The sequence below is a fragment of the Macaca mulatta genome, chromosome 8 (genome assembly GCF_049350105.2).
Source record: "Macaca mulatta isolate MMU2019108-1 chromosome 8, T2T-MMU8v2.0, whole genome shotgun sequence".
Lineage (NCBI taxonomy): Eukaryota > Metazoa > Chordata > Mammalia > Primates > Cercopithecidae > Macaca > Macaca mulatta.
This window is the reverse complement of record NC_133413.1, coordinates 91,188,829-91,201,611: the sequence shown is the minus strand read 5'-3', so window position 1 is coordinate 91,201,611 and position 12,783 is coordinate 91,188,829. Positions and strand designations below refer to the sequence as shown.

General features: G+C 44.2%; 1 protein-coding gene across 3 annotated transcripts in view; it reads left to right on the top strand.

The window, feature by feature from the left end:
* Positions 1–12,783, top strand: part of ZNF704 (zinc finger protein 704) — a 251,462-nt gene that overhangs the window by 210,123 nt on the left and 28,556 nt on the right. For all 3 annotated transcript variants that reach the window (XM_015145519.3, XM_015145518.3, NM_001260976.1), the window contains 2 exon segments: positions 6,996–7,096; positions 11,403–11,670. In XM_015145519.3, the coding sequence (XP_015001005.1) occupies positions 6,996–7,096; positions 11,403–11,670 (369 nt within the window).

Below are 12,783 nucleotides of genomic sequence, written 5' to 3'. Positions count from 1 at the left end.
TATTGCAAGGACGAAGAACAGTAATCTTATAAATAGTACTTGTTATGGCACAAAAATACCACAGTGATTATCATATCCTAAAACAATCAGCAATTTGAGGCCTTAAAAAAGTCCCATGATGTAGGAAGAATTTGGCTTTATTTGTCGTACAATACTATTCATTATGAAAGCCTACATCTGACTGACTCATTGGTAAGAGCCATCAGATGACACTGGATAAGTCTTGTAACTTTCTGGAATCTTGTTTCCCACCATGAATATCAGAAATACGGAACTAGTGTCTTATGCTTTGCCCATTCCTTTCCCCGCTCTCTAAGGCAGGGGTCTCCAACTCCCGGGCCTCGGGCCGGTATCAGTCCGCACACAGCCTGTTAGGAACATGACCAAACAGCAGGAGGCGAGTGAGCGCTACCGCCTGTGCTCCGCCTCCTGCAGGTCAGCAGCCGCGTTAGATCCTCATGGGAACATGAACCCTATTGTGAACCAGGTTGCGCGCTGCTTATGAGAATCTTAACTAATGCCTGATGGAACAGTTTCATCCCGAAACCATCCTCGCCCAACCTGCGCCACAGTCCGTGGAAAAAATGCCTTCCATGAAACTGGTCCCTGGTGCCAAAAAGATTGGGGACTGCTGTTGTAAGGCAACTATTTTATCCTTCTCAAGTATCCTCAAACTTCGTACACAACCTTCCCTCTTTGTCTTCAGTTCTGACCCCAGTTCCTACCTCACTGAAAAATTAGAAACATTCATACAGGAATGCTTTTTTTTCCCCCTTCTCCACCAAATCAGCAAATTAACTGCATCTGCAGCCACCATCTGGTTTCCCTCCTTTTTCCAGCGGAGAACTGCCCTATCTTGTCCAAGGCAGCCCCTCTCCCTGTTCTGTGTATATTGGTGCTGCTCTCCTGACCTTCAGAAGAACCTCATCCTGTCGCTAACCCCTGCTTCTCTACTGCACCATCAGTTTCCCTGTGTTTGCAGTCATTCCCATCAGCATAGAAGCTCACCTTGGTATAACTCATCTTTACAAACCCTCCCTTGACTGCTCATCGGTCAGCAAAATTTCTTGAAAACATTGGCACTTACTCTCTCTGTTTTCCTAAATCCCACTTACTCTCCAGTCCATGCCAATCTGACTTCCAGTCACAACACTCTACGAGATTTACCGCTATCTGGGCCACCAGCATCCTCCATATTCCAAATCTGAGGAACACTTCTCAGTCCTTGTTCAACACAGTTGGTCACATCTTCCTTCCTGAGACACTTTCTTCTATTTGTGCTTTTAATATCATGATCTCCTGACCACTTCCCTCTCTGGCTGCTCCTTCTCAATCTCCAACATAAAATATTGGATGCTACAGTGCACCCTAATCATCTCTAACTGCATTTTTGCCTAGATGGTCTCATCCACACCCAAGTTTTAAGTGCTCCTTCAGCTCCTGACCCCAAATTTATATCTCTATCCCTGACTCTCCCTGATTCCAGGTTCACATATCCGGTGTCCTGCATGCAGTCTCCTTTTGATACATAATAGTCATCTCAAAATTAACATATCCAAAACAGAACCACAACACACCCAGTCATTCAAACCTAAAACATGGAAGTCATCTTTAACACCATCCCTTTTATCATTCCTCATAGTCAACCCAACAGCAAGTATTGTTGGATCTGCCTCCAAAATATGTCTTGGATGTGTCTATTTTTCTCCATCCTCTCTGCCCAAACCCTCTAAGCTACCATCTCTTCTCACCTGTGGTGACTTCATGCAGTGACTCCATGCTGGTGACTTCATTTGTTTTCTATCCCAAAACAGAGTCATATTTAAAAAAACAAACAAACAAGTCATGTAGTGTCACTCTCTTCCTTCAGTAACTTCTCTTTCCTTTTAGAAGAAAATCCAAATTCCTTACCTTTATCTGCAAAGCCCCACATGATCTGACCCTGCTTCGCCACTTTATCTCAAACAAATCACTGCCTCCCTCATTTCACTCTCAAAACACCCTCATTCTTTCTGGCCTCCAAGAGCCAAGCTCTTTCTCATTTTCAGGCCTCTGTACTTAACTCTTTGCTATGTCTGGAAAACTCTAGCTCATAGCTTGGCTGGCTCCTTCTCCAACCTTCAGGTCCCAGCTCAAAAGTCACCTTCTACAGGCCTCATGCTATATCTGAAATGGTCATCATATATTATAATTTATGTCTCTCCCCTACTAGAATTTCACTTCCTTGAAAGAAGCCTCGTTTCTTTTTTTGTTCTCTATCCCCAAAACCTAGAATATTCCTTGCTAAATAGATACTTGGTTTAATGAATGAAAGAATGCCATCAGCAAAAAGGTTAGGAATTAATCAAAAAGTGTTTTCATCCATCATGACTTCATTTCCAGACAGATGCTTGGACTGCTGGGTACATGTATTTTTGCTTGAGTCATTGGTTCTCTTACGTGGAAGATATTTTCTACAATATAGCTTCATCATTTGAAAAATGGGCAGAAAGCATTCATAGTGTAAGGAGTTGTTCATTAATATTTGCCATGGTTTGATATGGTTCATTTACCTCCACCAAAATCTCATGTTGGAATTTGATCCTGGTGTAGGGGTGTTGGGAGGTGGGGCCTAGTGGGCGGTGTTTGGGTCATCAGGGTGGATCCCTCTTCAGTGGCGTGGTACCATTCTCATAATGGCGAGTTCTCGCTCTCATGAGACTGGATTGGTTTTTGAGAGAATGGATTAGTTCCCAGGAGAGTGGGTTGTTGTAAAGCCAGAATGCCCCTTAGGTTAGATCCCTCTTGGCATATTCCTGCATCACTTTTGACCTCCACTATGATTTAACTCAACACAAAAACCCTCACCAGAACCTGAGCAGGTGCTGGCGCCATGCTTCATATGCAGCCTGCGGAACCACGAGCTAAATAAACCTCTTTTCTTTATACCCAGCATCAGGTATTCTTTTATGACAACACAAAATGGACTAAGACAGTACTGTTAAATTCTATGCTTTGAGTAAAATAATATTTTGAATTCTGCAGAATTTCTTTTTGTGAACCTAGCAGGTTTGAAGTTGGGATTTAAATCGCCACCTCTGGCGCATCTTATGTTTCATGTGTTTAGATCACTGGCTTAAGAAGGTCACGGAGGCTGAAATTTGTAAACTGCCTCCTTGGAATAAACACAGACTCATAAGGATCATGTACTTAAAGTTTCCTAATTATGTCTTTGCTTCTCCGCATCTCAAAGAGCTTTAGCTCTAGCTCCGTGTAGCTCTAGGTCCTACGCCCGGCACTGCACACTGCAGGGAGAACATCATGGAGCTGGGTGTGTGTGCCCAGGAGCTGCAGAAGAAACAGAAAGATTGCTGTGCTGTGAATGCTGGCCACCCAGGCAGAGCCTCTGGGGCACAGTGGGCCACTGGACTCACGAAGCCCATGTGAACAGTGGGTTCCTTCCGTGGTCAGTAATCTGCTCTAGCAGACTGCTGCAATGTGCTACCACACTTGTCCTCTGCTTGCCATGCTTAAGGCAGCCATTCACCAACACATGAGCACTCTTCAATTCTGGAAGCTCCCAAGTACCATTTTTCAATTCAGAAACCTGTGGAAAATCTTCAACATGGGGTGGCTGTCCAGATAAATCATCTGGATACTGATTCCATCAGTAATAGCTGATGAGTCGTCTTCTAAATAAGTGAATGATTGCTTCATAGAATCAAGAGTATGATGGTGTGAACCAGAAGTACTTGATTGCAGATATTCTAGCAGGCACATAAATCAAGCTACATCAGTTCCATCAGTTTGGGAAAGATGTCACCACTGCTATATGTGTTGGTCAGGTGGGCTGACTGTTGAAACAACCCATTTTTCTCGTGTCAGTAGCTTAACACAATAAAGGTTTGTTTATTCTCATGTCACAATCCAGTCAGGTCAGTGGAGGTTCCAAAGAGGGTGGATGTCTTTGCTCCAAACAGCCCTCTGGGGATCCAGGCTTCTTCCTTCTAATGCAGATGTTCTTAACCTGGAATCCACAGATCCCCAAATGGATACACAGAATCCAGGAGGTCGGTGAACCTGTATGAGGGAAAAAGTGTATCTTTATTTTCACCAACCTCTTAACCATAATTTAACACTTCCTGTAATTATGATTTAAGGCATCAAGGCATAATAATGTTAGCACCACCTGCGACTTTAATACCTACCAAAATCATAGATGTTTCATATCACATTACAATTTAGTAGATATCATGAAATATCATTTATTCATAACACTACTTTAAAATTATGCTAGTTTTTTTTTTTTTTTTTTTTTTTTGAGACGGAGTCTGGCTCTGTCGCCCAGGCTGGAGTGCGGTGACCGGATCTCAGCTCACTGCAAGCTCCGCCTCCCGGGTTTACGCCATTCTCCTGCCTCAGCCTCCCGAGTAGCTGGGACTACAGGCGCCGCCACCTCGCCCGGCTAGTTTTTTGTATTTTTTAGTAGAGACGGGGTTTCACCGTGTTAGCCAGGATGGCCTCGATCTCCTGACCTCGTGATCCGCCCGCCTCGGCCTCCCAAAGTGCTGGGATTACAGGCTTGAGCCACCGCGCCCGGCCTAAAATTATGCTAGTTATTAGGCCCACTTCAAGGTCTTGTTATTTACTTCGTTAATTAGAGAGTATGTGTATTACAATATTACAAAATTTTTTTTAAGTTCAATTTTTACTTTAGATTCGGGGGTACATATGCAGGTTTGTTACGTGATGCTGGGGTTTGGGATACAATTAAGCCTATCACCCAGGTAGTGAACATAGTACCCAATAGATAGTTTTTCAACACTTACCCCCCTCCTTACTTCCCTCCTCTAGTAGTCCCCAATGTCTGTTATTTCCATCTTTATGTCCATGTGTACCCATGGTTTAGCTCCCACTTATAAGTGAGAGCATGCAGTATTTGCTTTTCTCTTTCCACATTAATTCACTTAAGATAATGGCCTCCAGCTGCATCCATTTTGCTGCAAGGGACATAATTTAATTCTTTTTCATGGCTTTATAGTACTCCATGATGTATGTGTAACACGTTTTATTTATTCATTCCACTGACACCTCGGTTGATTCCATGTCTTTGCTGCTGTGAATAGTGCTGCAGTGAACGTACAAGTGCATGGGTCTTTTTGGTAGAATGATTCATTTTCCTTTGGGTATACACCCAGTAATGGGATTGCTGGGTCGAACAGTGGTTCTATTTTTAGTTCTTTGAGAAATCTCCAAACTGCCTTCCACAGTGATTGAACTAATTCACACTCCTGTCAGCAGTATATGTGCATTCTCGTTTCTTTGCAGCCTCGCCAGCATCTGTTATTTTTTGACATTGTGATAATAGCCATTCCGACTGGTGTGAGATGGTATCTCATTGTGGTTTTGATTTGCATTTCTCTGATGATTAGTGATATTGAGCATCTTTTTCCTATTTTTTTTCTTTTTTGGTCACTTGTATGTCTTCTTTGAGAAATGTCTGTTCATGTCCTTTGATCACTTTTTAATGGGGTTACAAAATATTTAATGTTTTTTCTAGCTGTATTTCAGTACACTTGCATTTCTTTATAAATTTGTGTATTTTATTTTAAACATTAAAAACCACTATTCTGAGAAGGATTCATAGGTTTCACCAGACTGCCAGAAGGGTTCATGGCAAACAAAAAATTAAGAACTCTGATCTGGTGGTTTTGCTGTCCCCTAAGACTTTTGTGTCCTTTGCATCTAGCCAGCAGCGCAGGCTGGGAGTGATACTGGGAAGTAGTTTAGGGGCAAGACTTAAAAGGAATGTGTGTCACTTCTCATCCATCAGCCCTAATTCAGTGATGTGATGCCACTTGACTGCAAGGGAGTCTGGGAAACGAGGTCTAGCTGTGTACCCAGCAGGAAAAGGAAATGGGGCTTGGTGAACACATGGAAGTGACTGTCACCATACCCAAGGGAACAGTCAGCAAAGAGATGGCATCCCAATGACAAGGGACCTCCCTGGAGAAAACTCACTTTTTATAAAATTTAGGACACACAATCATAATAATCCTGTAATAGCTGCTGTTGGTTGAATGGTTATTCCTGTCAGCATTCTGCTAAGTGATTCACTTCCATGACGTCATTTAATCCTCATAATAATGCTGTGAAACAGGTACTATTATTATTCCTATTTTATAAATAAGAGCACGAAGAACTTGAGAAATAAGCCTAAAATCAGTGCTATCAATCATGGCACTGGACTGTTTTGGAAAATATTGCCCCAGCCTGGGCAACATGGCAAAACCCTGTCTTTACCAAAAATGCAAAAAATTAGCTAGGCATGGTGGCATGTACCTGTGGTCCCAGCTACTTGGTTGGGAGGCTAAGGTGGGAGGATTGCTTGAGCCCAGAAGGCAGAGGCTGCAGTGATCCAAGAGTGTGCCACTGCACTCCAGCCTGGGTGACAGAGTGGGACCCTATGTCCGAAAAAAAGGGAAAAGAAAATACTGCAACCCTTGTTGAAGAGGTGGAATTTTGTACTGGTGGAGGGGATGGTTTCTGGAGCCAGAGTCCCTGGATTCATATTTCAACTTTGCCAGTAGCTGGTTCATTGACTGGACACTTTTTACTGGAGCTTTCTATGCATCTGTAAAATGGAGATTAATATTAGTATCTGTCTTTTAGGATTAAAGGAAATAAACACTTAAGACAGCACCTAGCACACAGTAAGTGCTCAGTGAATGTTATCCACTGTTTAGACAGCCGAAATGGCCCTGTGACTACCTTGATGAACATGATCTGAAATATTCCAGCAGAGCTCATTTCTCATGAAGGATATGAGGAATTAACTGAGGTCACCAAGATACTCACAAACCTAAGGGTGCCTAAAACAGTGTCCTGAGTTATAGTCACGAGACTGGGTATGCTGTTAACTTTTCTAATGAAGGAAAAAAATATGTTGGGATGACAGAAAGAAAATGTTGTTAGAAAATAGTTTCCATTTTAATACCACTCTCTCCCCTTTACAGAATTCCATGAAGGTGATGTTCAAATGCCTCTGGAAAAACTGTGGGAAGGTGCTGAGTACTGCGGCAGGTATCCAGAAACACATCCGGACCATCCATCTGGGGTAAGGCAGCCCACTCTTCAGGGATGTAGCCTCCATCTGCTCAGTCTAAGGCCACCCGCACTCAGAAATTGTGCACCACAGTGTGCCTTAAAGGTTCTGGACACTGGGCTGACTTGGTCTTCCTAATTTCTAGAGAGATGGCCACTGTAGATCATCTAAGCCAATATGGCACAGTGGAAAGAACAAGGATGTAACATCTTAGAGCCTCTTTAGTTCACTTTACTGAGTCACTTTAGGCAAGTTGCTGCCCAGAGCCACAGTTTCTTATGGACATTTATAATAATGTCAGCTCTTCAGGGTCAAGTGTGAGTGCCAAAGATAAAATATATGTGAGACAGACTTGTAAAGTACAAAACACTAGAGTAACCTGGAATCTGTTATTGGACTTCAAGGGGTCCTTGAACCCACTGAAATTACCTGTGGAATGAAATGTACATTTACTTTTCAGTGGAGAGTATTCATGACTTTAAGCCTCACAGGCATATATAGCCTAAAAAGGGTTCAAGAACCACCACACCAATCGATGCTGCTGTTGCTTATTCTTATGATGCCTGATCATCTGGCTCAGTCACTTTCTGTTGCTCAAATAAGCTGTTTATTTGTAAAATGCATAATTTTCCTCATATTATATAACAACCTTCTAAAGGAAAGATAAAATGAAGGGTTAGGAGCCACAGCAGTTACAGGTCACCCCAGGGGGGCAGTGGTATTCCATTAGTCCTGTGCTTTTTGCCCTGAGTCTATCTCATCCAGCGATCTGAGATTTAGAAGGGACCTTGAGAGGCTGTAAGTCACAACCAGTGTTCATCAGGCAAGCACAAATGCATGGCCAGGCTCCTGTGTGCTTGGACACAGAGGAGTCCTTTCCACAAGATAAGTGCAGAGAAATAAATACAGTAGTCACTTTACCCAGCAAGGGATACATTTAGAAAATGCATCATGCCCAACAAGTGGTATAGGCAGAAGGTGAAAATAGCTTCTAAGGTGATATTGCTAATCTTTGAGGGTGGCTCCATAGTGACCATGGAGAGAAACAGGGATCTAGCTCTGTAATCATCCAGGCTGATGTTTGGGGACACACCAGAGCCTTCCAGAGCATATTACCCATAGGTCAACAGGCACTGGAGATATGGCCCTGTAAGGCTTCCCTGACCAGAGTCTACCTTATGTGTAAGAAATACCAGTTGAAATACCTCAGGGCAGAACACCCCCCTTCTGTTCCTCAAGCCTTCAGGGAAGGAAATCCTGCAGTGTCTCCCCTGAAATCTCATTGTCAAGACAATTCACAATGGAAGCAGCTTTTTAAAGGTTTAGAAAGAACTTCCCAAAGCTAGAGCCAGGAGGTAGGATATTTGTTTTAAAGTCTGTCTGCCCAGAAAATTGAGCCCTATTCAGTCCCATCAGAAGCATATGCTGTTTATATGTATTTATAGACCCCAGAATTGGTATCACATGTTAGTCCTGTGAGCTCCTGGGGTGCTCGCACAGTGGGTGGAATCCAAAATGCAGCCACTTTGCTTTCCTAGGATCCCCTTTTTCCTGATGTGCTTTTAGAACTTCCCTGGTGAATTATGGTTCATAGCCCTGCCAGGCACCATACAGGAATGGGCCTGGGTTAGCAGGACTCTGAGGCCAATCTATACTTATGAAGCCCAGTGCCTGTGCTCTCTCATGCACTGGGAGAGAGAACACACCTTTGCCTTGATCCATGAACTCAATTACATGGCTGTAGGATGATGGGGAATTTTTAATGAGTATTGGCTGGTGAGGGGATGAAGAGGGAAACATGTCAAAGCCGGAAGAAAATATGCCCTCACCTCTGATGTATCTGCAGTACACGCCGTACCTGTATAAAAAGCACACCACTTTTCTCTTAAATCTCACTCCATTCTTGTACACCAGGGGCTGGTCCTGATTTATCCCCACGTGGGACACACAATGTCCCCCAGGCCTGTGTGTCTATTAGCAGCACGTGGCAGCCAGCAGCAACTCAACCTGCCTTTAACTGGAAAGGAAGTGGGGACAGGAATAGAACAGACGCACGTTCTTCTTCCCACTCTGTGGGGTCTTTAGTGGTATGCTGGTCACAAGGCCAAGCCCAGCCAGACCTGATATGGTGCAAAGACACCTCCCCAGGCGCCTCAGCCTGGGAGCTCAGGGGAAATGGAGCTAGGCTAGGACAAGCCACTGACTTGAACAAACAGGCTTGTGAAGAGGTGAGGCATGGATTTTTATGTTAGGTTCTATGCAGGGCTCATTATTGGAGAAAAGGTATGTTCTGAGTCAGTGATCTGCTGTTGCTGCAGTGAGGGGATACCCACGGCCTCTGCCCAGCCATCCTGGAAAGCCAGGTTTCTAGAGAAGGGAAGCACCACTTCTCTACAAACTCACAAATCATCTAATAAACATTTTCTGACATTATGGAGAGTTATTTTATTTTACTCAAAACTTTCTGTGGAAAAGTACAATGTGCTATGTTTCAGGGAAGGGAACTTTGAAAACACCTAAGAAGCTACTTTTCCTGGTGACGGTGAAAATTGAGACCTTCTAACATCGTCTTTGTTTTTATTTAATAAGCACTTTACATAGTGTTTATATTGTGTCAGGTCTGATTGTAAGCACCCTATATTTATTAGCTTAATCATCACAATAATCTGGTGCTATAATTAATGGTCCCCATTTTATAAGTGGGGAAACTGAGGAACGGAGCTGTCTGTAGGCCACCAAAATCATGCACACAACTAGAATGTGTAGGAGTCAGGGTTTGAACCTAGGAAGTCTAACCCCAGAACCCATTCTCTTAATCACTGTGCTACAACAACCTCAGCTCCATTCATTCACTCATTCATTCAGGCAACATTTACTAGGTACCTACCCTCCGCCAAATACACCAATATGTGTGGAGTGACACATGATAAAACACATCCCTAGAGAATCAGTCATAGCGAGGCGACAAAGAGGTTTAAAAAAATACAGACAGGTAGCCAGTGATTAACAAAACAGATGAGTAAACACACTTCAGAGGGAGCACAGAGCACTAACAGTTAGGAGTGAAGTTCTAACTCCCAACCTTCAGAATACACCCAGGACTTAACGTCTCGGCCCTTGCACTGCTCGCCTGCCCTGCTTATCTGGAATATTGCTGACAACAGCTCCTCGGTGGCCTCTGCTTTTGCTCTTGTCTTCCTGTCCTCTATTTCCCAGACAGTATCTAGAGTGATCCTTTTAAAATTAAGTTAGAGTTCTGAAAACACCCAGTGGCTTCCACCACATTCGGAATGCAAGCCAAAGCCGTCGCCGTGGGCTACAGGCCCTGAATGACCTTGCCTCTGCCGTGTTCTCACTCCTCCCGTGTTCTCACTCCTCCCCCGTCACTCCCTGGTGTCCTGAGCTCCAGCCTCTGGCCTCTTTGCAAGGCCGCCCACCTGAGAGCTCTGTGTCACTCCTCCCTGGTGTGTTCTCACTGTGGGTGCCAGCATGGTGTCTCCCTCACTTCCTCTAGGCAGGTCTCTACTCAAACGTCGCCTCCTCAGAGAGCCTTCCTCTGGCCACTCTATTTAAAATAGTGCCCCCATCACTAATCCTCCTTAACAACAGTGTTAGGCTGCTGAATTTTTCTTTCTGGGACTTAGTAACACCTGATGTATTAAATATCTATTTCTTTTTTAATTATTTTTTAATTTTTTAAATCTCTGTTTTCATAGATTGAATGGGAGTACAAGGTGCAGTTTCGTTGCATGGCTGTGTTGCACAGTGATAAAGCCTGGGCTTTTAGTGCAGCCAGCATCCGAATAGTGAAAGTGGTACCCCTTAGGTCATTTCTCATCCCTCACCTCCCTCCCACCCTCCGCCTTTCGAAGTCTCTAATGTCTATTATTTCACTTTCTGTGTCCATGTATACACATTATTTAGCTCCCACTTAATAAATATCTATTTCTTTAGGGGTTTCTTGTCTGCCTGTAAGTTCCCACTGTAAGTTCCATCAGGGCGGAGTCTATATTTTATTCACTGTGTTATCAGGAGACCCTGGAACAGTGCCTGAACATACTAGATTCTGAATAAATCACTGTTGAATAATTGACTGAATGAGTGAATGAATGAATGAATGAATGAATTGCTTTATGACATCAAGGAAGGGTTCCCTGGAAGTGAACCGTTGAACTGAGTGCTGCAGGATAAGGAAGAGTTTGCAAGGCAAACAAGAGGGAGGAAAAGCATTCCAGACGGAGGGGAAACGCATGTGCAAGATTTCGAGGCAAGAAAACAGATTGGCTTAGTATGATTGTTTTGCTCTCTTTTGCATTAGGCGCGTTGGAGACTCCGACTACAGTGATGGAGAAGAGGACTTTTACTACACTGAGATCAAGCTCAACACAGACTCAGTGGCAGATGGGCTGAGCAGCCTGGCCCCGGTCTCACCTTCCCAGTCCCTGGCTTCACCTCCTACTTTCCCCATCCCAGATTCAAGCCGAACAGAAACTCCTTGTGCCAAAACAGAGACTAAGTTGATGACGCCCTTGAGCCGCTCAGCTCCCACCACCCTCTACCTCGTGCACACTGATCATGCTTACCAGGTGACTTGCAGGGGGCTGTGAGAGCAATCACTTTGACCTTGACCAAAACCAGGGGCCATCTGGCCTATGAGTAAAAGATAACTTGGTGGAAAAACAGCATCACACACAGCAGCCCAGTAGCTTTGTTTCTTTTTCTCCCTTTAAAGCCAGGATCTCACACAGATAGGGTCCTATGGTCTAGTCTCAGTTTGCCCAATGCTGCCTGTGGATTCGATCCCATAAAGGTTGTTATGATGATAAAAATCCCTTGGGCACAGTGGCTCACACCTGTAATCCCAAACACTTTGGGAGGCTGAGGCAGGCAGATCACCTGAGTTCGGGAGTTCCAGACCAGTCTGACCAACATGGTGAAACCCTGTCTCTACTGAAAATACAAAATTAGCTCGGTGTGGTGGCACATGTCTGTAATCCTAGCTACTCAGGAGGCTGAGGCAGAGAATCACTTGAACCCAGGAGGCAGAGGTTGCAGTGAGCCAAGATCGCGCCCTTGCACGGCAGCATGGGCAACAAGAGCAAAACTCCGTCTCAAAAAATAAATAAATAAATAATCCGTAATGTTATCTCAGCATGGTGGGGTATGCCTGTGGTCCCAGCTGCTCAGGAGGCTGAGGCGAGAGAATCACTTGAACCCGGGAGGCGGAGGTTACAGTGAGCCAAGATCGCACCACTGCACTCCAGCCTGGCGACAGAGCGAGATTCCATCTCAAAAAAAAAAAAAAATCCCTAATGTTGCAAAGCCCTCAAAATGGTGCCTGGCACATTACATAAGTATCTATTTAAAAAAAAATAAGGCCGGGCACAGTGTCTCACACCTGTAATCCCAGAAATTTGGGAGACTGAAGCAAGTGGATCGCTTGAACTCAGGAGTTCAAGACCAGCCTGGGCAACGTGGTGAGACCCCATATCTACAAAAAATACAAAAATTAGCCAGGCATGGTGGTGCGTGCTGTAGTCCCAGCTATTTGGGAGGCTGAGGTATGGGAGGATTACCTGAGCCCAGGGAGGTTGAGGCTGCAGTGAGCTGTGATTGTGGCACTGCACTCCAGCCTGGGTGACAGAATAAGACCCTGTCTCAGAAAAATAAATAAATAAAAGGTAAGCATTGGAAAGGTT